Below are 25,887 nucleotides of genomic sequence, written 5' to 3'. Positions count from 1 at the left end.
TATGAAAACAGAATTTCACCATTTATAAGTGACTATATGGCAGAAGAACATCGCACTATCAATGGTATGAACTACAGAGACCAACGCTGATCCTGATCAACCAACACCAGGTGCCTCTCCCTCCATCAACTGATGACTCAGAGATAACCATACAATATCAGATTCAGAGGGTGAACACTGACTCATTTTGATGTGGCCAGAACTGCTTACATGCTTATTGTTTTGTGTATATGTCTATTGTCTAAACTCAAAACTATTTTTGGATAAAATTACCAGCAGGCGTATTTTTGTTTACTAGTTTCTACTGCTCTAATCTCACTGTATTTTCTGATTGTATAGGAGAGTTGGATGTAATATCTGTCTAGAAGGCCAACACATAAGATCTTTTGCAGCGCGATCTAACGAACGATATAGTTTGAGCAACGTCCGGCTCACCTGCATTGTACTGTGAAGGCATGATTCAATTGAAAACTATTGATCAGCACGATTTTGTTTAAATTGCTATTAATGTTGCATGGAAATTAGTTGCAGATATGTATGATGCTCAGTACTTTATTTCTACCATGTTTAAGTTTTTCTGTGCTTTTAAACTGTTAATGGTTTTATATTTTATGCATCCAGTAGGCTACTTGAATATTTTGAATTACAGTAAGTATAATACTGTTTAAAGTCAATAGGAGAAATGCAGAAAACTGATTCGTAGAAATTGTGGTCTATCAACATTATGCAGCGATTCCACTGTCATTTGCTTACCTAAACTACTAAAACTGCTGTTATTACTAAATGCTATTTGTAATACAGTAAAACATATGATGATCAAGTTATATCCATGTGATATTGTTTGTATATTAATTACAATAATTAATAAATTTTGACGAAACATCACCTAACTATTAATAACGTTCCAGGAAAGTGACAAAATCGTGTTTTTTTACATAAAGCATATCGGCCGTCAGTCAGATCTCGTGCGTGCACGATGCGCTGGCCTCTATTATAGCTCGCCGTGCTTCATACAATCATGCAAATGCAATCATGCTTGCTGCCAGATCGGCTTTGGAAACATTGCACTGTCCTAGTTTACTCTTAAAATAGGCAGTTAGGAAGGCGAACTTGGCATTAATTCTTGTATATTTTCTTCAGAAAACACATTAGAATTAGTTATCATCCGTTGCTTGCTTGATGTTTTAAAGCTCTCTTGCAAAAAATTCACTGATAGGTAACGCTGTTAACCAGTGTATCCCTTTTCAGGCTACGTAAGGTTTTGGTAAAAGTACATGAAAAGTCAGTCTTTGTTGTCCTGAAAAACGCTGACCAAAGTGTTTATGCCTTGTGATATATTTTAACTTCAAATATTTTTTTATTATCAGCAAGTGTGCATTGCGCACAATAGTATCTGTACAATATATACAGTCTCCTCGGTCTATTTCAACTTGATTACCATATGCATATATTTTGCTAAGCATATACAGTACCTATTCCATAACTAATCTTTTAAAAAACTTGGAAATGGATGAAAACGCTACAAACTATAGTAACAGCGTAAGTTAAATTGTTGTTTTTGCTAAAACAAGGGCTTTTAATATGATACCATTAACCTTATAATGTTTAACAAAATATACCGTAATGATAATTGGCCTTGCGGGGTTCCACCTGTTCCGTACCCTAAACACTTCGTCCCCTGTTCTCGTCCCTTCAAAAGATCGAGAAAAAAATACAACAGAGCCAAAGTCACTGATCGGAATTGCCGCAAACATTTCAAAATATTTCCTTAGAAAAGATCTAGAAAAAAATACAGAAGTGCCAAAGTTGCTGAAATAGTTGTTAAACCGAACCTCACTTTCGGGTTAGGGTTATCAAATTAAAATTGGGGTTAGGGTTTGGGTTAGTCACACTTATTTTGTTGTAGCCCATAAAAATTCCAGAGGAAATTTTAAAATGTTTGCGAAAACTCCGATCAGGGACATCGGCTTTGTTCTATTCTTTCTCGATCTTTTCAAAGGACAAAGTGTTCAGGGGCGGAATAGGCTGCATCCGGCCTAGTGTTGTCAACACATACCAGGGGTAGTGTTTTTTCACCTGTTATGACATAGTTAAATAATTATAGCATACAATAAACTTACAAATTAGTCCACTAACTAAGGTATATAATATATAGGCTATACATTAAGAAACAGAGAGCAAACACTACAAGATACATTGCAGTTGTCTAATAATACAATGAAGAAAATGGTATGGAATACCATTCAAGGTACCGGTATAACAGTTAAAGCAGATATAACTCTGGCAAGACACAGTGATACAATAAAGCAAACACCATTAAAAACAATCTGAGCTACATCATATAGAAGAGAACACAATTCTTATTTTACAGATAGTATCCAATATACTTATACACACAATGCGTACATGCAACAAGATGTAATATTAAAGTTTATAACAAAATATTACGGTTATCTAAGTAGCAAAGTAGATTAAACTTTTTTATTTTATTTCTAAAATGCTCAACAAAACAAGAAGTTGAAAAACAAAATGAGTTATTGATCATATCCATGTTGCTTGTGTATACACTATATAAATAGTGTATACAAGACTTCAACAATCGGAAACTTCACTCTGTCAATCTCGGTGACCAGGCCTACGTCAGTGATTCAAAGCCTCTACAAGTATGCGAAACTGCCAGGATTAAGCTCTGCAAGAAGCTTTCCCAGTCCGAGGATAAAGATTCAATCAATCAATCAAAAAACTCTATTCATAAAAAGATTTTGTTGAAAAAGTACTATAGCGACTACTTTAACCATGTGCATAGTGTTAGAAATATTACTAAATTGTACGTTTTTTTTATTAGTAGGTTATACTGATTGTGATTGCAAAAAATGATTACTGTACTGATGATAGCAAAAAGACTGTTTTGATTACGTGCTTTTATGAGTAAAAATTAGCACAAGCTAATATGGTCATCTGCAAGCAAAGCAGTGACACTACTAATACTGGATTATTGATGCAATCTTATTTTAATCATCAGTCATTCGTAATTGCAGGAAAATGTGGAGATTGCATGGGCATACAAAGCGTATGAACAAGCCGAAATTCATTTTAATGTAAGTAGATTTATTATTTTTTCTGTAGGCTAGTTATAAGATGTGTTTATGGTATCTTACATACGCGCCGACTTCCGGGGGGCGGCGCCCCCCGTAAATTTATGGTTGAGGGGCAACAAAAATGGTGATTCCAAGTGGTGTTTTAAAGATAAAAAGTTTGCGAAAGAAATTTAGATAATTTAAACGGACTTAAAGAATGCCGAAAGCAAGAAAAGCCTACGTTGCTCTTGCCTGCAAAACAGCAGCTGATCGCATGGCTTTCTCATACGATATGGAAATTTCAAAGTAGATGGTAAAGTAACTTACGCTGCTGGACAGTAAACCAGCTAAATTAGATGCGCTATTTTCAACGAGGTTTTCCCGCTGTGAGACAATTATGATTCAACAGAACGCATTGTTTTCTTCGCAATGTGTGAGAATTAAATCGAAAACCGATAAAAGAAAAGGTGTTTAATGGTCTTGGTCGCAGATATTGCCTGCATTAACGACGTCTCTTACCGCTATTACCACCTAGCTAACCTGACATCATTGTTTTATGCGGCCGCTCAGGTTTGACATCGACTTTAACGATCATGGAATGTTACGTAATAATAAGAACGATTATATCCTACACGCAAAAATAAAAAAATGATCTCTTGAAACAGCTCTTTCTGTTTTGTCTCGTGAGCTTTGCATATTGCTCAACAAGTGCATAAAGTTTAGAATTGACAAGAAATCATTGAATTTGAAAATTAAGTTTGAATCACTGCAAATAAACGTATTCAAAACTTTTACTTAGGCCGACGCGATTTCACACTCCGTAATCTACGTCGACAATGATTTTTAGTGCGTTCATTTTGAAAACTGCCGAGCTGGAGACAACAGCATGTCCACGTGTTAGTTGAACTGCCTTTTTGAGGTGAAAATCACTTGCGAACATCTCGACCTGTACTCGAGTATATAGCCTACTGTATTCAATAAAAGACTACAAAGACTTTCGATAAAAAACAGAAGAGGAAACACTTCGCCGTTGTCAACGCTTTGAAAGTAAGTAATTAGCGAAACGAGGTTAATATAACTGATAGCGGGTTTTCACTCTGCTTGAGAATATGATTTTTTGCGTTTTATTTCGATAACTTCACTGTCTTGATCGTTGTTACTCACTCGCACGAAACGGAAACGAATCGTCTTGTTTTCCAACTGTTCCAATTATGAGCTAACAATATCAAAATTTTTACGACTAGGCGTACTGCGTCTGCATGCGTAAAACTAATCGTTTCAAACAGCGGTTCTAATGAATTCGGTTTGTGACCTATTTGTCAATATAAACAAGACACTAAGCTTAATCAAAGACTATTTTAATTGAGTAAAATAGCGTTACGGTTATGACGTCATCACCTTTCTCGCCCCCCAAGGTTTTTTGAAAAGTCGGCGCCTATGGTATCTTAAGTCAAAGCATCAAGCTTTGTGACTAAAGGTAACATGATATATATAGCTGCAAAAGAAGCTTTGTTAATCTTACGATGCAATCGAGTTGTAGTGCCCAAGAGCTTCGTTTGATGTCACGCACTTCACTGGCGTCGCCTCAAAATCCTTGAATCCACTTAATTTGTACAAATTTGCTGGCTTTTAGCGCAATCCCCCATCTTGCTTAGAAATCTAAGGGATTGTAAGCACTGAATTTTTGAAGGAATGCTTAATCACATTCTGGCTAGTGTTTCATATACACTTAGATTTGTCGTTGTGTACAGCGATGGCAATGCTTACAGTGGCATTTTTCTAATCAAGACTACTTAGGTTCTTTTTAAGTGAACACAGCCATGATTTCTGACTCAATCTCATTCTCACTCATTCAAGAAGAACTCCTAATTTTTGAGTTTAAGTTGGCAATGTAGGACGACAGAGCGTTATGTTAATTTTTGTTGGTGGGACTGTCCGTTCTTCTGGTATTTTTCATTTGATGTTCTTGTTGCTTGGATGTTGTCATTTAACGTCAAGCTTATTATGTTGGAATGAATCAATAGCGAAGACCATCATGTCCTAATCACTTCTCGCCATCATCATGCCCAGAAGTGTTGTTGTCCCTTCGACCACTGCATGTGAGGTTTGTGAGCGGGCATGCTTACAAGCAGCGTGCAGCTACTACATATTTTTGGTGACTCCGAGATGATATGAACACGCAGTCACGCAACCTTCTCATTGTTTGCAACATGCCACTACAAAGTCAAGTAAAATGTGTTAGATTATTGAGCAAATCGTTGTGATACAGTTGAAATGACTAACTCTAATGACTCGGTCTGTATGCATCAAGACTGTAATAACTTTTTACATGATTGCTGTGATAGTGTTAAGGCAGTACGGTATTAACTTGAATGACACGAGACTTGGTTGTTTCTTGTGTCAGTTGCTAAGATTGTGCTGTTCAGAGATATAGCTTGCAGTTCTGGTACAAAGTTAAATCTTTAACTCTTATACTATACGCGGATGATTTGGTTTTGTTGAGTGACACAATGGAAGACCTGAGAGAGAAATTTGAGATGTGGAAGGAGTCGCTTCAATGTAAAGGTATGCGTGTGAACATCAAAAATACAAAGGTCGTAATAAGTGGAACGGAAGGGGAAATCACAATGAGCAAAATTGAACCACATGGTGTATGTGGAAAAAGAGTGATGGCAAATTCTGTTAAGTGTACAAAATGCAGGAAGTGGGTGCATGGGAGATGTGCAAAGATGAAGAGAGTGACATGCAGATCCGGAGATGGTTTTGAATGTGAAAGATGCAGGAAGATTGAAGAAGGAATGGTTGGTCCTGTTAAAAAGCTGAATGACGAAGTTGAATCCGTGAATGCCTTTTGCTATCTAGGAGATAGATTGAATGCAAGTGGTGGTTGTGAAGCGGCAGCGACTGCAAGAGTAAGGTTTGGTTGGGTGAAATTCAGAGAGTGTCGAGAGTTAATCATAATCATGCTTTTATTTGCGCCCATTGCGATAACATACAGTACACTGCGATCACAGATGCGATACAACAGACGACAGGAAGCAGCGAAGTGACATATAGTCTTCGAGTTAGCTGCTCTCTTTATTTTGGCTTGCCTTTAAGTGTCTTTCGCCGAGACACAGCCGCGTGCTCTGGGGCGGTGTCAAACCCACGTCCTTTCGAACGTCGCGCAGACGTTCTCACCACTCGACTACGCAGTTGTTATGTGGTAGAAGATTTGCGTTGAAAATGAGAGGAAGAATTTATACTAGTTGTGGTGTGAGATCTGCAATGCTGTACGGAAGTGAGACATGGTGCTTACGGGAAAACGAATTGGCGATTTTAAGAAGAACTGAGAGAGCGATGGTGAGAGCAATGTGTGGTGTGAAGCTGATGGACAAAAGGAATACTGAAGAGCTTATGAACTTGCTTGGGTTGAATGAAAATGTTGATAAGTTGACGAAAGCGAATGGAGTAAGGTGGTATGGGCATGTTTTGAGAAGGGATGAAGATGATGTTTTGAGAAGAGCGCTGGAGTTGCGAGTGGAGGGTCGTAGAAAACAAGGAAAACTCAAGAAAACGTGGAAAAGGCAAGTTGAGGAAGAAAGCAGCAAGGTGGGCTTAACAAGAGAGGACACGTTAGACAGATTGATGTGGAGGCAGGGTGTGAAGGCGGTTGCGGCATTTGGAGGTGAATCCGGCCACCCTCGGTAACGGGGACATCACCGGATTAAAACTGGACTACTACTACTACTACACTTACCAAAGCAAACTTAAACAGGTAACAATATTTATTTTTTATATCTCACCTCTATGAACTCATGTCTGAAATGAAATCCTAGTCACAATTTCAACTGTTTGACAAGCTACAGGAATGTACTACAGTACCTGAATGTCAGGCGTCTCGCTATTAATAATCTTATAAAACAATGGGAGACGGATCAGTTGACATAGGTCTTTGAAATGTTTGTTGCAACACCATGCCTTAATTGCCTTAATCCGACGGTAACAAACATGCGTGTCGCATGTGGCTCGAGACAACGTTTTGGTGCGGCTCGCAATGCATTCTGAGACTTTTATAGCACTGAGTCTGTCATCCTATTTTATTGCATCCGAAAATGTTGATACATCACAATAACATTACTTGTTGTGCGGATATTGCAATTTTCTCAGTCGGTTTAAGAATTTGAATTTTCCTGTGCTTTTTGAATGTCGGTAGCAAGATTTTTCCTCTGCCGGTCCAAGTCGGTGCATTTGCTTTTTTTTTTTGCTCTCGGTGTTTTTTCTCTCTAAAGTTGTTCTTAGGCTACTACTATTTTTGCTTGGGGTATTACCATCTTACATTCTTGGTGTGTTCTTACTGCCTCTTTGATTGTGTTTGCATTGTGTGATTTTGTTAATGCTTCTTATTGTGTTTTGCGGCCCTCAGGTATATTTATAATTATAAGTATTCATTTGGCCCTCAGAGCAATTTGAGTTTGAGACTCCTGACTTAACCCAACCTTGTACTCGTACGACGTACATATACAGCGAATAAAGTTACTTTTGCTGTCGGGTTGTGTTGGCCCAATCCTGCTTGGTTTGCCTCTGTTGGTATCTCTCTAATTTTACGTATCTTGCTGGAAATTGTTATAATTTACATAATTTTATAGGTTATCACCACTGTCGATCCCAGTTGCCTAAAACTTTCAACACATGACGATGAGATTTATCAGGAATTTCGAACAAATTTTCCAGACTTCAACATAGAACACATATCAGAAGATGAAATGAAAACCGAACCAGCTAAGAAAGTAAGTTAATTTCACATTATTTACATCTGCACAGTGCACTAGCACAACCTTCCACATTCTGTTTTGTACGTTTTTTAACAGTTCATAACATTTTTGACAAGCTTTTCAAAGCTTTTTTTTTCAGAAATGGCGAGAATTTTGCAACAAGTTTGAAGACTTGCGCGATTTTAATTTTGGAACGCTTTTAAGAATCAATCCCTTTCTTCCTTACTCTGATGAAAACACAATGTTTGGTGATTATTTGTTGCTTAGAATAGATGAATTAGAAACCGTCCTAGATTGGAATACAGGATCACAGGGTGAACAGAAAGTCCTTGGACCAACTTAATAAACGATTTATTAATAGAAAATAAATAAAATTTTATTAAAAAGGTATCACAATGAGAGCTTACAGTACTAGGCATAAATTTCTTTATTTAGTTTCAATGTGGCTGCCCTTCACTTGGATAACTCTCTGAATTCTTTGTCGGAAGTTTTTGACTGAGGCACGTAGGGGTATTTGACCTATTTCCGCAACAGTAATCGCTTCAGAGCATTACCACTTGGGTGAGCAACGTCACAGGCCTGTGTCCTCAATAACGACCACTCACAATTCAAATCAGGCGATTAGGAGCAAGATCCTTTTCCACAATGGTTCCTATTGAAGTGTTGCTCACATTCGTGTCTTTGGCCATTTGACGGATGGATAGGTTTGAGTTTCTCCTCACCCTCTCAGACAGTCTTAACCACTTTCTTCGAGCATTACGAGGTCTTCCACTCCTAGGACGATCTTCAGATGTACCAAGTTCTTTACATCTATTTACAATATGGTAGACGGTGGATTTGACAACTTTTAAGGCCTTTATGATCTCAGAGTTGGTTTTCCTCGCGCGATGGAGCTGAATGATGGCTTCTTTGGCTCATTTTAGGTAGTCCTTGCAATTAATGCCTACAATTAGACCTAAAATTTAGAGAGTTTAGCAAGATATTTAGCATATTAAAAGGCATATAAATGACATTCAATCTGTTTAATCATAATACGAAAATAGTCCAAGGACTTTTTGTTCACCTTGTGGTTTTGCTCGATAGCTTATCTTATGACGTGCGAAACATGGCTTCCAGACAGTTTCCAGTCCTGTTAAAAAGCGGGCTACTTGTGAACTACCATGCTTACCTCACAGAAGGACCATCTACCGAAATTGTTAAAACATTTGTTTCACTTCTTTCAGACGTGTAACTCTGCTTTTCAGCGTTATGTAGCACTAGGATATTGCATCTTGTTCAATGTCTATATGCAGTTATACCACTTTTATTATGATGCGTATCATTGTGAAAAACATAGTTTTTTCAAAGTTAAAAATTCCACTTAATAACTGTCTTCAAGAAGAAATTACAAACTATCAAATCCATTTGCTTGCCGTTTATATCTTTTAGTGTTTGCACTTTGCACCTTACATGTATCTCTTAAGTATTCTGCTTAATTTTTAATGCTCGAGCAACTTCGTGCCACTAATTTTTAAACATAAAGTCTTGCATTTTTTTATTTCAGCAACTCGAATTCAGTTCCTGGCTATCGAAATTGCAAGGAACAGAGAAGGATTGAGCAAAAAATTATACAACCAGTATTTATCTAAAAGAAAACTTGGACATAAAGCAATCAGCAACGATACAATTGATACGTAACCGATTCCTAATTTGTGTATTCAACCTTTTTTATGGATGCAAAGCAAGTTTTTGGCATCGAGTTCAGGTTTAACCCCGTTAGTTTTCAAGAGGTTGAAGGAAATCGTAGAGGATCTTAGCGAACGTTGTGGTTGTTTTAACAGTCAAAATGATTACATTTGCAACTGTACATTTTTAATTATCTGCTCAGAACAAGTTGACGACATACCAAATCTTATCTGCTGCAAAACATGTGGACATTTTGTTTTGTTTGCTAGTCTTTTATTGCACCGTTTTATGGTCTCAGTATGCGCTACGGACACCACAGTACAGAAGTTACAAGGATTGATAAATTATTTATTCCTTCAAAAGGTATCATTTTTAGTTTGGCCGAGGCTTTCTTCGCTTTCATGCGTGGAATTTGCTTATTTCTTCACCTCAAAGGGTTTAGAAAAACGTGACGAAGTGAGGTGAAGCGACGAATAATTAATGCAAAAAGGTAGAAACTCTGTTGACTTGTATAAATGCTTCAAACTTGGTGTATGCACAGCTTCCCTTGCACGCAATTTCGGGTTTTGTTTCAAGCGATAAGCGGAGATCTTTTGCTTGACGGAGATGGTCTTTTACATCGCCTTGTCACTCTAGTTTAAAATGAAGCGTAGACAGGGCAACGCCAGTTTAAAACCTAACGGGGATTTGTTTTAACTCGAACTAAGCTTTTTCATGATTTCGTCCATGTTGCAGTACGGCAACTCAAATGTGTGCAAACCGCGGAGAAAATGCGGTCCAAACGTCGAAGCTTTGTGGTCGGTGGAAAGGTCACAAAATCTGCGTTGATTATACCACGATATCATCACAGTTAAGTTCAACGGTCAAGGCATATGTATCAATGTATAAAACGCGGTTGTGGCTGGGTGTGCTTGGTCCGACAGAACTAAATGTTTTTCCCACCTTTGCAATAACCAATTAATGGATTCCGCCTGACGCCCAAATATACTTGTCAAATCTGTGCATAAAGAATAAGAGTGGGCTAGCAACTGCAATGTAAGCTTTTCAATAACGGGAGATAGGCTACGTATGTGGAAACTGTCAAAATAAATGCACTCCACAGTACTGTGGTGCAGTAAGCTGATGGAAAAGCACGTGTTGCGTAAGTTTTGACGAACTACTTCAAAACTAAAGCGTTAAATCTCATTGTTCTGCGCAAGCGTCGGGCATCTCTTGTAATCCAACTTCTGGTCTGAGTTGATGTGTTAGCATGTGGCTAAAGCTCTATTTAATAAAATTGATTGGGTGTGATAATGTCCACTTTATTTTAATTATTCACAAATTTGGTTTTTATGACGCAACAAAGCAGTTGTTAAGTTTTGTTGAAATAAACTACTAATTGAGCCAAACCACTTGTCAGAATTGCGTACAAGTGCTGGATTGTGAAATAATTTAATTATTATTGCATCGATATTAGTTTTGTGTTCGATTCAGCTATGGAAGATCAACGGTTAAATCGTATGGGAAGAGAGCGGAACTGCAGGTCGGCTACCTAGTACCATGCTATTATTTGTAGATCAATTATTATTATATGACGGATTTTATAGAAATCACGTTAAGAGTTGTCCGAATGTGATATTGGCTAATGGTGCTTATTCCAATAGGATGGTTCTAACAACCACTCTTGGAGGGCGCCATATAATGTTTGAACAGCTTACCTATTTGGTTGGTTTTGAATCTTTTTGCTTACCTGTAGAGGCTCTTGACGCAGAGACGGTTACCAAGATTGGCAGAGTGAAGTTTCTGATTATTGTTGCCGGGGAATTATTCCATTCACTAGGTGCCGCTGAATGGAGAGCAGTCCTGAAATGCGTTGCTCAAGCGCACACCCCGAAAGCTGGACCAGCGCCGCATGATCTGGAGTCGAGCGCGTAACCACTGAGCTATCGGGGCGGACAAACCTCGGCGTTAAGGGCACAATTACTTTATCTGCTTTGTGTGAAATTGGATAGCCTATCGCATCATTTTTGTGATAGCCCAACCTTTTCTGAATAGTTTCATAAAAATAGCTTTCATTAAATTTGGTGTAGCTTTGCTGGATCATCAAAACGAAAGCCTGATACAAGAAAACAAAATTGCAAGAGGTTTCCCAGTGCGTCACACACGAAAAAAACATTTTGCGCAGCTGTTGCTACGAAAAAGAATAACCACGTTACAACAGACGAAAACAGTACCGGTTACTTGGACTCATCTTTCACTGGAGTACGTAAGTTAGTGATTTGTAAAATAGGCTATTGTATATTCCGTGAAGTTTCATAAGTTAACATTCGTTTGGCAAACGCTATAGCCTATTCTAGCACACAGTCACATTTTGTCTCATGTAGGCTAAGTGCAGTGTTGTACGCGTCATTGAAATAATTTGACGGCGTCAGCGCGAATTGCCTAAAAACTTTGCGGCGTAAAGGACTGCGTAAGGTCTTAAAGAAATTGTCAGCGCTAATTTCTAGCGCTATTTTTTGCCAGCGTCTCGTAAAACGAAAATATTTCAACCAAGTTCAGGCTAACAATAGCTAGGGGGAGGGTGGGGTAAGATGAGCACCTTTTTGCTTAAGTCGCTTTTACAAAAGAACGGTTTGTTTTGGAAAATTTAAATTGGGTGAACTTAAAGCACTAGTGAATCAGCTACATTTTAGATTGAGTTTTTTCACCTTGCGATTTTTATATTGATACTTATTCGCGTGTTGCTCAACTTACCCCGGCATGAATTGTATGGGGTAAATTGAGCAATGACCTGGGGTAAGTTGAGCAATTCGATTAAGTTGAAGCATTCCCCGGTCGCAACTTTTGAAAAGGTACCATAAAAAAATCCCCTCTGCGCAACAAACGAAAACGTATATTCTAGCTCAGTTTAGTCATTCCTTCCCCATCGGCTGGCTTGGCGCATTGGGTTAGGGCGGTGGTAGCCCCGATAGCTCAGTGGTTACGCGCCGGGCTCAAGAACACACGGCGCTGGTTCGACTCTCGGGGTGTGCGTTTGAGCAACGCATTTCAGGACTGCTCTCCATTCAGCGGCACCTAGTGAATGGAATAATTTCTCGGCAACAAGACTTCAACAATCGGAAACTTCACTCTGCCAATCTCGGTAACCGGCCCTGCGTCAAGTGCCTCTACAAGTATGCGAACAAGTACCAGGAATAACCTATCAAGGCTTTGTCAGTCCGAGGATAAAGATTCAAAACCAAACCAACCAAGTAATCACATTGAGGTGGGTTTGATTCCCACCACAGCTGTTGCTCTTTTTTCTTCTCTAATTACCAAACCAAGTTGAAAGGGGATTTTATAATGGTACCTTTTCAAAAGTTGCTCCCCGGTCAGTTTGTTTGTATAATTGTGAGGCATTATGCTTCACAACACTGTTTTTTTATCCAATACGAACCTAAAAAGACACAAATTCAACAGTTCAAACATTAAATAAGCTAAGGCTATTTCATTTGGGGTAAGTTGAGCAACTGCTCCAACATACAGTACTTCAACTAGCATTGCACACTTTACCCCATCCTGATTTTTGTGACAAAATTACAAATATTTAAAAAACTACAAGACTAACCAACCTGAACGTTTTATTAAATATCCTCACACTTTATGCTTACCAATACAAAAAAACAGATTTGATTTACATAGTGTAACAATAAAGTTATTCAGTTTTTGGCAAAAAAACAAAAATTTCAAATTTTCGACATAAGCAATATAATCTGATATAATTGCGTGCCATTGTAAAATGCAATTCTCAGTGGACATAACAAATACATTGAATGAAGTGGCATTATGAGTGATACATCCAGAATAATAATAAAAAAATTCCGCCGATTTTTGTCCTTCCGACATTTTTCCAAAAACAGGGGTTGCTCATCTTACCCCATTGCACACTTTACCCCAGTCTCCCCTATAAATAAAGAGCAGGTATTATGTTTTGAGACTGTATTGTAATTAGCTGCTCAGCCTATTAGTTATTTCCTTGCAGAAAAACAAGCATTTCAAAACGTTTGTCTGACAATCTGCTGCGTTTGAGACGCATATTCAGGGGCGCCAGAGCAATTTTTGACTGGATGGGCACTGGGCAGGAGTTTAAAAAAAGGGCACTTTTGTTGCTGAAAGGCCAATTTTTTTTGTAAGTGTTAAGATAAGATATAGCGATAATGCTCATCTATCAGCTCATTATCGAGTAATGATACAAGTGTCCGCTATACAAAGAACAATGTGTAATATGACTTACTGTGATGGAGAATTTTGTGTCGAGAATAGGCTATTATTTTGAGGCAAAAATAGAATATTATAATTAGGCTAAAAGCGGATAGCATAAATTTTTATATTGCAAAGTGTGCAGTAGCTTACATGACCTTAAAATGGCACCATTGCCCCCTCTTCCCTCCCCATCCACAGAAATTTGAGGGCAGGGGGGCATCCGCTCCCCCACGCTTCCGGCGCCCCTGCGCATATTGTCATTTCCAAGTGAAAACATGCGTTCCACAGCAGCGCTGGTTGGTATTGGTGTGTTGTATTTCAAAAACAAGTTGAAAACGTTTAGTCGGAAAGGTATCACTGTTCCAAGCGTGCTGTGATAGTTTAGCATGTATACATCTTTTAACGAGGTCCACTGCACCAACATCGCTCTTTTCAGGGGCATAGAGCCGTCGCCTCCGAGATAACACGGTGGTGACGATAGAGCTCTTGAAATAAAGTATATTCAACGTCCGCGATGCCATTCATGGATTTTTTGCATTCTGTCTCTGATCTCTCGTTCTCAATACATGGGTGATCACCATTTGGCGAACTTCTTCTGCATGTATTCCAGGGAGCCATTCCAACCAACGCAAAAGCCGTTAATTCAGATGAGTCGCGCTGGCCAGAATACATTGTGAAACTCTTATTGTGAAACGAGATTTTCCATGAAAACAAAAAATGACGCTTAGCGCTTGACGCTTAAAATCGGCAAAATAGTTGACGGCGCTATCACTTCCGTCAAATGAAAAATAAACTGACGGCGCTAGCCTCAGCGTCAACAAAAAGTTGACGCCGTCAAATGACGTCGTCAAATTGACGGCGTCAACGTACAACACTGGCTAAGTGAATGACTGTGCGAACGGCTTCGTGATAATAAAAGTTATAGATGCACATATTGCGATATTACATATTGGTCCCTGGTTAAATCTTGGTCGCTGGTTTAAATCTTTATCGTCGACTTTCTCAGTCTGAAAATGGAGATTCAACTATTAGCAGTTGTTTCTCAATCTCAGTGGCTAAATCCTCTCAAAAGAAACTGGTTTTCCACCATCTCCGCCCCAATAGCTCGGTTAGTTAGCGTTTGTTTGTTTGTTTGTTTTTTTCATATATTTACCCTGCATTGCGGGAAAGCGGACTTGAGCGCTATGCATCGGTGTACGCCTTCCGACGTACACCTGACCCACGCTGCAGCCGACGGCAATGTCTGTTTTCGATTGTCTACTTTACTTATGACCTAAATTTGGTACTACCCATTACTCGAAATCGATCACTGGGTAGAGGCAATTATCGTAAAGTTTCTTGCCCAGAGAAACAACAGCAAGTGGGGGTGGCTGGAGTCGAACATGCAGGCTCTCGACTGCGAGCCCAACGCGCTAACCACTCGGTCATTACTGAGAAAGTCTCTGATAGGTTAGGCCTACCCATGGCAGGTAAAGACTTTAAATCACTGATGTAGACCCGGCTACCGAGATCAGAAAAATGAACTTCCCATGTGTTGTTGCCTGTGAATTATTCCATCCACCAGGTGACGTGCGCGTGTGACTTCTGAAACGAAGAAGCTTCAAGATCAAGCGGCGCTGGTTCCAGTCTCGGGGTGTGCGCTTGAGCAACTCATTCTCAGGACTGCCCTCCATTCAGTGGCACCTAATGGATGGAATAATTCCCAGTAACAACACTTCAACAATCGGAAAGTTTACTCTGTCAACCTCGGAACCAGCCCTGCGTCAAAAGCCTCTACAACAGGGCTTCCCGATTCGTTTATCACCCCACACCCCATGGGATTGACAAAGCCAATCTCGCACCCCCTGTTTTGAAGCGGAGTGGTTCTGGAAAAAAATTCAAAATACGTACGAAAACAACGCAGAAAAGCAGCTTTAGGCCTAAATGGCTAACGAATAGGAAAAAGGACAGCCTTCAACAACGCAATCGCACAAAATGCAAAAGCGAATATGTAAATAAAGAAATAACACAAACTGAGAAAATAATGGCGTTAATAAAGATCTTTGAGTTTTCTCCTGCCTCTGCCTTTCCTTTATTGCAAGGGCCACTGGCGTGTAATGCCAATGGCCAATCAGTCCAACTTAGCTCACTCAAATTGACAGAAAAACCAATCCAGTTGCTAGTCAGGCCAATATCAATTATGTTTTTAGCCTGACTAGTAGCTGACACTTTCCTTTTCGTAAGTCAATCCTCAGTCTACAACGTGAAAAACTTTGTTCTCACTTAAAACGCGTTCTTACCCAATGTGTACGATAAGAAATTGCCAATAATGAGACAACTGCTGACACAATATTATCGCATTATCCCGCCACCAATCATGTGACGTTCGCACCACAGCCTTTTTGTTTTCAGCAACTTGGGTGGTATTTTGTTGCGCATTGTGCTGTAGGCTATAGGCCAACATAGAATGCTCTGAGAGATAATCACCACCTCCTTCGTTAAGCAAAATCCATCTGTATATAAGGTACCGGTAGGCTATAGCTCTTCTTCCTCGGTGGATTCTCGCACTCCCAGAAACAGCTACTCGCACCGTGCGAGCACCCCCAATCGGGAAGCCCTGCTCTATAAGTAGGCCTATGCGAAACAACCAGGAATAGGCTAACCTATCAAGGCTTTGTCAGTCCGAGGATAAAGATTCAAAACCAACCAACTTGACTTGGTTGGTACATCATGCCTCAAAAACAGCGTTTAATTTAGTCGGCAAGTTTATAGCAGAGATTTATTTGTTGGACTTACAAGATTTGTCCCAAATGGGTATGCTTGGAACATGGAACAGCACATTCAATATAATTCTCAGCTTATCAATTTATTTGACAGTGGTCGAACTAAGTCTATAAAATTAACCACCTCTTGCTTTTTAGAGCACAGGCAGTTGTGATTCACATAGTGATTTTGAATCACCTGAACCTCCGCTTTTGAGTGACGTATGGCATCAACGTTATGAACTGAATTCAGCTTTAACAACAAAATTTATTCCCATCCATCGACGACCATACTCAAAATTTACTCATGAAGCAAGCAAAAAGGTTAAATTTAGACGAGACACAACAGAAACATCACATGTTTGCTCCAATCAAAAGGTTAATAAAAATGTTGAAACTGTATTCAACCGTTTATCAAAAAAAGAAAACAAATTGAAATGCAAAATACAACCACCTTATTTACAAAAGAAAGTTGAATGTATGTCTAAAGAGGAAGTCGATGAAAAAAGAAAAAAAGCTGTTGCCCACTCCAACGATGTTGAAATCAATAACAATGAATTAAAAATAAAGGATCTTTGTCTTGCCATTGACCATATGGATGAATGTAAAACCGGCAAATGCTTATCTTCAGGTGATAGTTGCAAAAGTGAACTTCCATTCAACCACAATCACCACACAATTTGCAGGTTGGTTTCACTGACTGTAGCCTATCCAGTTCAAATTTAGGCTTTGGAATATTAAAATCCTGTTCTAAAATGTATCTCAACTGTGATGTGGTATTATGATTACTCTAACAATGCATCCATAAATTAGGGATGGCGAAATTACCTTCTCAGAAGAGGGTGAGTTCAATTCACTAATTCAATTCAGCGTCACCTGGTGGATGGAATAATTCACAGGCAACAACACATGGGAAGTTCATTTTTCTGATCTCGGTAGCCGGGTCTACATCAGTGATTTAAAGTCTTTACCTGCCATGGGTAGGCCTAACCTATCAGAGACTTTCTCAGTCTAAGGAAGAAGATTTAAATTAACCAACCATTGTCCGCCCCGATAGCTGAGTTACCCGCACAACAACGTGTCGTTGGTCCAACGTTAGACCATCGGAAACGTCCCGTGGGCCCTCCGTTGGTTTCCGACGTTGGCGCGTAACAAATTTGGCCAGCGGGCCACCTTGGGCGAATCGTCAGTCACAAAAATCGGTTGGTTAAACGTCGATCCCCCGGTGGCGCACTGTTGGCCAACCCTTTCCCGACCATTTGCCACCTGCGACCAACCTGCGACCAAACGCTTTCGTTGGTTCGACGTGGGATCCACGACGCAATTTACAACTATCCTCACTGTGGCGAAAAAAGGCTTGGCTAATCGTAGACCCCCCGGTGGCACACTGTTGGCCAACCCTTTCCCGACCATTTGCCACCTGCGACCAACCTGACGACCAAACGCTTTCGTCGGTTCGACGTGGAATCCACGACGCAATTTACAACTGTCCTCACTGTGGCGAAAAAAGGCTTGGCTAATCGTAGACCCAACGTTGATGCACTGTTGGCCAACCCTTTCCCGACCATTTGCCACCTACGATCAAACGCTTTCGTCGGTTCGACGTGGAATCCATGACGCAATTTACAACTATCCTCACTGTGGCAAAAAAAATGCTTGGCTAATCGTAGACCCAACTTTGGTGCACTGTTGGCCAACCTGACGACCAAACGCTTTTGTTGGTTCGACGTGGGATCCACGACGCAATTTAGCCTACAACTATCCTCACTGTGGCAAAAAAGAGTTGTTTAATCGTAGAACCAACGTTAGTGCACTGTTGGCCAACCTACGACCAAACGCTTTCGTTGGGTCGACGTGGAAGACGCAATTTACTATCATCCCCTCTGGCGAAAACGATTTGGTTACTCGTGGGCCTAGCGTTGGCCATCATTTGCTAATCTACGACCAAACGCTCACGTTTTGCTCTGACAAGGGTTAGACATTACGACCTCACCAAACCGAAAACGTTTTTTAACTTTGACCACATGGTGGCGTGTTGTTAACTCACTTTTTTCAAGTTAATCTGTGCTGAAAATGATGACCACGAAGACGTGGGATTGAGGCCTCAATTCGCAGTAAACCTTATCACTTACCATACTAGCATTCCACTCGGTACAACATTGCTAGAAAAGGCACTCATACAAGCAAAGAGTAGGACAGATGGCAGTTAAGTTTGTTTTTATTTCTAACCATCACAGCAAAAACAAAGAACATGCTAAATATAACAGCGGTCTAGAAAAGGGCATGAGGCAAATTAAATCAAATTTCCTGTCTTCCTCTTCTCAAACTTCTCAGTCCTCATCTCTTACGTATTTCAGCCAGTCTGAAATAGCGGCATGGATATTTGAATTTGTTGCTGTGGACAAGTTATGGGTTCTTCGTACTCCATCTAAAAATAATAATGTCATTGGGATAAATTGCCAATAGCTGGTCCAAACCAATATGTCTAGTGGAAAAGGTTGGTTGCTGAAGCCACGTAACTAACTCTAACAAGCAACTTTTTCCCATAAAGCAATGAACTAATCACACTGAAAAAGTTCTGAAAGTATCTCCCATGGATAAACTCAGAATTACATTGATTACAACAGTCTGGAAAAGAAAATGAGAATTATCCTGCTACAAATAAACTTTGAAATCATTTCTTCAAAGATTTTGCGAATTACTTCTATTACAAATACAAAATTATGATTTTTCGTCACTGTAATAAACACCTTTTTCATGCAACCTTGCATTAAATTAACTACAGAAGCTTTGTCTGTAGTTATTATTCATTAAAAACTGAGAGTTTGTTGAAAAAGAAACATAAGGTAAAGGGGTAAATGCTTAAGCTGACCATGCTTGTGCTTGTAGTGAAAAAGGATTATCGAAATCTGATGTAGCCTCATCATCATCCGTCATCACCATCATCCATCATCATCAGCCTATTCCTCACAAATAGAGCAAGTTTTCATCGACCTGAATATTCAAAACAATTTACTTTAAAATGTGAAAATGACCTTAATGACCTAACAAAAACTTGACCCAATAATTTAGTGTTTTTTTAGATTTTATGTTAAAACTAATTGTTTTTAATCAATTAGATCGTACCAAAATTGCAAAATTGCGATACAAGACAGTAGTCTGAGCCACAAAACTGGCGACATAAAAATAAACAAATTATTGAGGGTGAGCTTTTTTTATCAATGTAGGAGGAAACATTTTGCTTACCAGTGTCCATTTAAAACAAACTGACTTAAAATAAGTAATGGTATTGAATTGACTTTTCATTGATCTATTAAACAAGCATCTGGAACCTTTTCGTTACTTTCAGAATCCTTACAAAAAACGCACCGCGCAAGCTTGCTACAAAAAGTTGACTTCATCGAAAAAACAGGAGATAAGCTATTTAGTATTATCAAAACTAACACAAAAATCAATGCACTGCACAGTACACACCCAGGTGTGTCCTAAAATCTAAATTTATGAATAATTATGTATCGGTATTGCATTATAATTAATTATAGTAGGCTACTACATTGAACTAATTGAACCATCTCATGCTTTATCAAAAATGCTAACAACAATAAAAACAGCGATATGCAGTACCTAGTATACACTCACCAATGCTTTTCCAGGCGAATAATGATAGTATTCGAGGCTGGAGCTTGTAGGCTTAAAATCTTTCGCAATTTCATTGGTTGGACCTTGCTGACATACCAAAGCACCGCAATATTATCTTTGTAATTCGTACAAGCCCTCAAGCCGTCACAACTTACTGTGAATAAATTTGAAAGCAGGGCAGCATGGGAAAAAAATGAAAAAAGAAGAGGATGACCTAATTAACACCAATGCATGACCTAATTAACAAAGAGCTGTTTATTGCCAGCCAGCAAAGCATGCTTTTGTATCAACATCTGTGAACGTTGAATCAATGAAAATCAATTTCTGCTCTGTTGTCCGGGTGAATCTAGTAGTTAAACTTAATTCAATTCAATCAAACTTTGGATTTAATTAAACCACAATTCTATTTGGGTTAAATCACTGGCGAACAAAATCAGGCATTTTACATTGATTCAACATCTTCAAACATTGGATGAATGTGAAAAAATTGGACTTTGCTTTTCAATAGAAACTTTTAGGTCGAAACGAAATACTTCGAAAATTCGAAGCAAACGAGATGAGAACAACAAGTTTTGTGGCTAAAGGAAGTAATTTGTATTGAACACTCGAAAGTCTGAATGGTTGAGAAATAGTTTTGCCCACCACAAACATTCATATGATCATTTGTAGGCTACTTTATTGGGGATATTTGCGGTTACTGTAAAAACATGATGAAATCATTTTTTTGGTCCAAATTAAATTATTTTATTTTGATGTAGTTAATTCTAGTCAAACGTTAAATACGGCAGATGTAGGCTAACGAAAATCCTTATCCTCAAACAAGACAAAATTTTTGCATTTTGAGTTTTCTTGGTTGCATTTTCAACAAAATATTATTTTTATATGAATTTTTGGCGACGGCTTATATTTCATTTATTATATACTGACTTATTTCATTATATACTGACTTATAAACTATTGAAAAGCTGTAAAAACGTTTATCAAAAGATGAATTTCTTTAATCAAATTTATGCAGCATTTGGTCATGCAACATTTTAATATAGGCTATTTGTATAAGTGATTGTAACACTTTGTTTCGTGAGACTTGTGTTTTCTCTAATTGAAAACTATTTGATTCAATTGCGTAGGCTAAGCATTTTGAATTCTATGGACTTTGAGTCTGATTGCAAATAAATAAATAAAATAAAATTAAGATTTTTTGGCAAAAGGTTTGCTCACAACCGAATGCCCACGGCGACGAACGCGCTGTGGGGCCCACCATTGGCTCAACGTCGCGTCAACAAACTATTTTTATATAGCGTTTTTGTTAGAATAAACCTTTGTTCATTTTAATTTCGTCAAATTGTAGCATATACTGGGCCAATGCTTCGAATTATTTTGTTGTGAATACGAAAAATGATATTTGTCGTAGAAAGGTTGATTCACAACCGAATGCCCACGGCGACGAACGCGCTGTGGGGCCCACCATTGGCTCAACGTCACTTCAACAAAATATTTTTTATATAGCGTTTTGGTTAGAATAAACCTTTGTTCACTTTAATTTCGTCAAATTGTAACATATACTGGCCAATATTTCGAATTATTTTGTTGTGAATACGAAAAATGATATTTGTTGTAGAAAGGTTGATTCACAACCGAATGCCCACGGCGACGAACGCGCCGTGGGGCCACCATTGGCTCAACGTCGCGTCAACAAACTATTTTTTACATAGCGTTTTTGTTAGAATAAACCTTTGTTCACTTTAATTTCGTCAAATTGTAGCATATACTGGGCCAATACTTCGAATTATTTTGTTGTGAATACGAAAAATGATATTTGTTGTAAAAAGGTTGATTCACAACCGAATGCCCACGGCGACGAACGCGCTGTGGGGCCCACCATTGGCTCAACGTCGCGTCAACAAACTATTTTTTACATAGCGTTTTTGTTAGAATAAACCTTTGTTCACTTTAATTTTGTCAAATTGTAGCATATACTGGCCAATACTTCGAATTATTTTGTTGTGAATACGAAAAATGATATTTGTTGTAGAAAGGTTGATTCACAACCGAATGCCCACGGCGACGAACGCGCTGTGGGGCCCACAATTGGCTCAACGTCGCGTCAACAAACTATTTTTTACATAGCGTTTTTGTTAGAATAAACCTTTGTTCACTTTAATTTTGTCAAATTGTAGCATATACTGGCCAATACTTCGAATTATTTTGTTGTGAATACGAAAAATGATATTTGTTGTAGAAAGGTTGATTCACAACCGAATGCCCACGGCGACGAACGCGCTGTGGGGCCCACCATTGGCTCAACGTCGCGTCAACAAACTATTTTTTACATAGCGTTTTGGTTAGAATAAACCTTTGTTCACTTTAATTTTGTCAAATTGTAGCATATACTGGCCAATACTTCGAATTATTTTGTTGTGAATACGAAAAATGATATTTGTTGTAGAAAGGTTGATTCACAACCGAATGCCCACGGCGACGAACGCGCTGTGGGGCCCACCATTGGCTCAACGTCGCGTCAACAAACTATTTTTTACATAGTGTTTTTGTTAGAATAAACCTTTGTTCACTTTAATTTTGTCAAATTGTAGCATATACTGGCCAATACTTCGAATTATTTTGTTGTGAATACGAAAAATGATATTTGTTGTAGAAAGGTTGATTCACAACCGAATGCCCACGGCGACGAACGCGCTGTGGGGCCCACCATTGGCTCAACGTCGCGTCAACAAACTATTTTTTACATAGCGTTTTTGTTAGAATAAACCTTTGTTCACTTTAATTTTGTCAAATTGTAGCATATACTGGCCAATACTTCGAATTATTTTGTTGTGAATACGAAAAATGATATTTGTTGTAGAAAGGTTGATTCACAACCGAATGCCCACGGCGACGAACGCGCTGTGGGGTCCACCATTGGCACAACGTCGCGTCAACAACTATATTAGTCATATCAAATTTTTGTTGAAATGAACTTTAAAAATTCTTCATTTCACAGAATTATAATACATACTTGCCATATCTCTTAATTCGTTTGCCAGAAACACCAAAATTGAGATTTATTCTCAAAAGGTTGGCTGACAACCGAATGCCCACGGTGACGTACGTGACGTTGGTTCTTCGTTGGTTCAACGTTGTGTTAACAACCTATTTATGATATTGACGTTTGTTGAAATAAAAATTTATAAAAGCTTCAATTCACAGAATTGTAATGGGTACTTTTCATTATGTAAGATTATTTCACCCGGAATATCAAAATAAACAATCGGTGGCTGGAGGTTGGTTTTCAACTGAATGCCCACGACGACAAATGCGACGTTGGCCCACCATTGTCTTAGCATTGTGTCCACAACCAAGTTTTACACAATACATATTTGGTAAAAAAAATGTTTTATGTGGTTTATATCACCAAATTATAACATGTTGTACCCTTTTTTACTGATTCTTTGTCCAGTTAAAGAAATAATGTTAGTTGGCAAATGGTTGTTTTGCGGCGAAAAGCCGACCGCGACGTTCGCGACCGTTGGCCAACGATCAGCCGACATTGTTTGCTGTGCGGGTAGTTATCGTGTGACTTCTGGAACGAAGAAGCTTCAAGATCAAGCTGCGCTGGTTTGACTCTCGTGGTGTGCGCTTGAGCAACGCACGTTAAGAACTGCTCTCCATTCTGTAGCACCTAATGGATGGAACAATTTCCCGGCAACAAGACTTCAACAATCGGAAACTTGACTCTGTCAATCTCCATGACCGGGCCTGCGTCAGTGATTCAAAGCCTCTACAATACAAGTACGGTAGGTGCGAAACTGCCAGGATTAAGCTCTGCAAGAAGCTTTCCCAGTCCGAAGATAAAGATTCAATCAATGACAATGCAGAAAAAACATCTGTCAATGCTATTATTTACACCCTACTCTGAGAAGGTAATTTCGCATCCCGATTTTTGGAGATACGATGTGAATCATTGTCAACTTTTATTTGAAGTAGCCTACAGTAGCAGTGATTTGGACAAGTGATAACAGTGATTTGGACAACAAACATCACAAAATGGACAAAATTAACTTATGAATGTGCAGTACGCACAGCTCATGGTCGAAAACAATGGCGCATTGTATCCAACCCTCCATACGAGGAAGGAACAAAATGATGATGACAGTAGCACTAATTAACGTTATTACTGTAATTGCAGTGATTCAGATAATGCGTTGAAACCTTTTGCTCCAATATTGGATACCGATATATTTGACAAGTTACAAAAACACATAATGAGATCAAAATCAGCTGGATTTAGATTCCCAGTGACAAACAGCACTGCTGGCATAAACGGAAAGCCGCCTGCGAGAAAGGTTGCATTTGAGGCAAAGCAGAAAAATACAAAGTTTCGGGTTGATTTTCCACAAGAAGAAAAGCGACATTTCAGCAAGTCAAGTGATGATTTGATAGGTAAGCTAATCAACACTTGCCCGCCCCGATAGCTCAGTTGGTTAGCGCGTGACTTGGTGAACGTAAAAGCTTCAAGGTCAAGCGGCACTGGTTCGAGTCTAGGGTGTGCGCTTGAGCAACGCATTTCAGGACTGCTCTCCATTCAGTGGCACTTAATGGAAGGAATAATTCCCCATCAACAACACTTCAACAATCAGAAACTTCACTCTTGTCAATCTCTATAACCGGCCTTGCATCAAATGCCTCTGCGAGTATGCGAAACTACCAGGAATAACCTATAAAGGCTTTGCCGCTTTGTTAGTCCGAGGATGAAGATTCAAAACCAACCAACCACTTAAATCAACCAGGCAATGGATCAGCTGCAATCAGTAAGCTATACGGTTAACGGGGAGGTACCTTAGCCTACATAGCCATGGCTGGACTGGACACGCAGTGACCAACATGAGGCCAAACAGTTGGTACAACGGTTGACCAACAGTGGGCCAACAGCTAAGTAATTAACCCTGTTGGTCCACTGTTGTACCAACTGTTTGGCCATTGGGTCTGTCTGTGACTATTATTTCAATCACTATTTCTTTTCAACAACACCGAGTGGATGAAACAATTTACATACAGAATACTTCAACGGCCACTGTCTTTATTTTAAAACGTAGTAGCCTATACGAAAGTTGCAAAGCAAAACTTCCACTGAAGTTTTCTCAGTCTGAGGAAAAGCGAATGCTTATGCGCCTATGGATTTCACCAACCAATCAGGCTATTTTTATTTATGTAGAAATTAATGGAAGACGTCTTACGACTTGTAAAGATTTCAAAATATGCTTTTTACGACACAAGCCATTGAATGTCTTCAGGCCCAAGACTTCGGAATCCCCTTCGCATTTCTTCAAAGATGATTTGAATTTTTTCGCAACGAGTAGAAAAACACATCGCCAGTTTTCTTTGCCATTGTTGTCTGCACGCAATTCTGCAAAACAAAATTTAAGGCTGCTGTAGTATGATCTCAATCGGGTGTTTGCTTTGGACAGCGTAGCTTACAAGGTTTTTGTCTCGTCAGTCCAACCTCCGTCAAAACATTGTCATAAAAATTGAGTCAAATGTTTCCATTTTTTTCTGTCAACATCATCATACACACTCTTTTTGCTTTCGTACGCGAGAATAAACCTGCTTTGAAGTAGCACAGCATAGCCCTGTGGCGCACTCAGCATGGGGCTAAGGGGGCTCAAGCCCCCCCAAACTCGCCTCCAAAAATGAAGTTTTTGTATGGTCTTCATTTATACCTTTTGCTTACAGGTTAGATACGAATAAGACACAACAATACAACAGGGCTGAGCATTATAACAATATATTTTACAT

The 25,887-nt window shown here is 39.1% G+C and overlaps 2 protein-coding genes across 2 annotated transcripts; both read left to right on the top strand.

Moving 5' to 3' along the window:
* Positions 1-1,327: 1,327 nt before the first annotated feature.
* Positions 1,328-10,875, top strand: LOC145781987 (protein PBDC1-like). Its single transcript, XM_082593709.1, has 5 exons — positions 1,328-1,539; positions 3,039-3,098; positions 7,706-7,846; positions 7,971-8,079; positions 9,375-10,875. The coding sequence occupies exons 1-5, from the start codon at positions 1,507-1,509 to the stop codon at positions 9,506-9,508; spliced, it is 477 nt and encodes a 158-aa protein (XP_082449835.1). The 5' UTR covers positions 1,328-1,506; the 3' UTR covers positions 9,509-10,875.
* A 17-nt stretch (positions 10,876-10,892) lies between these two features.
* On the top strand, positions 10,893-25,618 carry LOC145781986 (uncharacterized). Its single transcript, XM_082593708.1, has 5 exons — positions 10,893-11,018; positions 11,566-11,737; positions 16,618-17,144; positions 24,281-24,534; positions 25,307-25,618. The coding sequence occupies exons 1-5, from the start codon at positions 10,972-10,974 to the stop codon at positions 25,525-25,527; spliced, it is 1,221 nt and encodes a 406-aa protein (XP_082449834.1). The 5' UTR covers positions 10,893-10,971; the 3' UTR covers positions 25,528-25,618.
* The last annotated feature ends 269 nt before the right edge of the window (positions 25,619-25,887 follow it).

This window comes from Aplidium turbinatum, chromosome 13 (assembly GCF_918807975.1).
Source record: "Aplidium turbinatum chromosome 13, kaAplTurb1.1, whole genome shotgun sequence".
Taxonomy (NCBI): Eukaryota; Metazoa; Chordata; class Ascidiacea; order Aplousobranchia; family Polyclinidae; genus Aplidium; species Aplidium turbinatum.
Note: the sequence above shows the minus strand (reverse complement) of the source record. Positions and strands in the feature narration are given on the sequence as shown.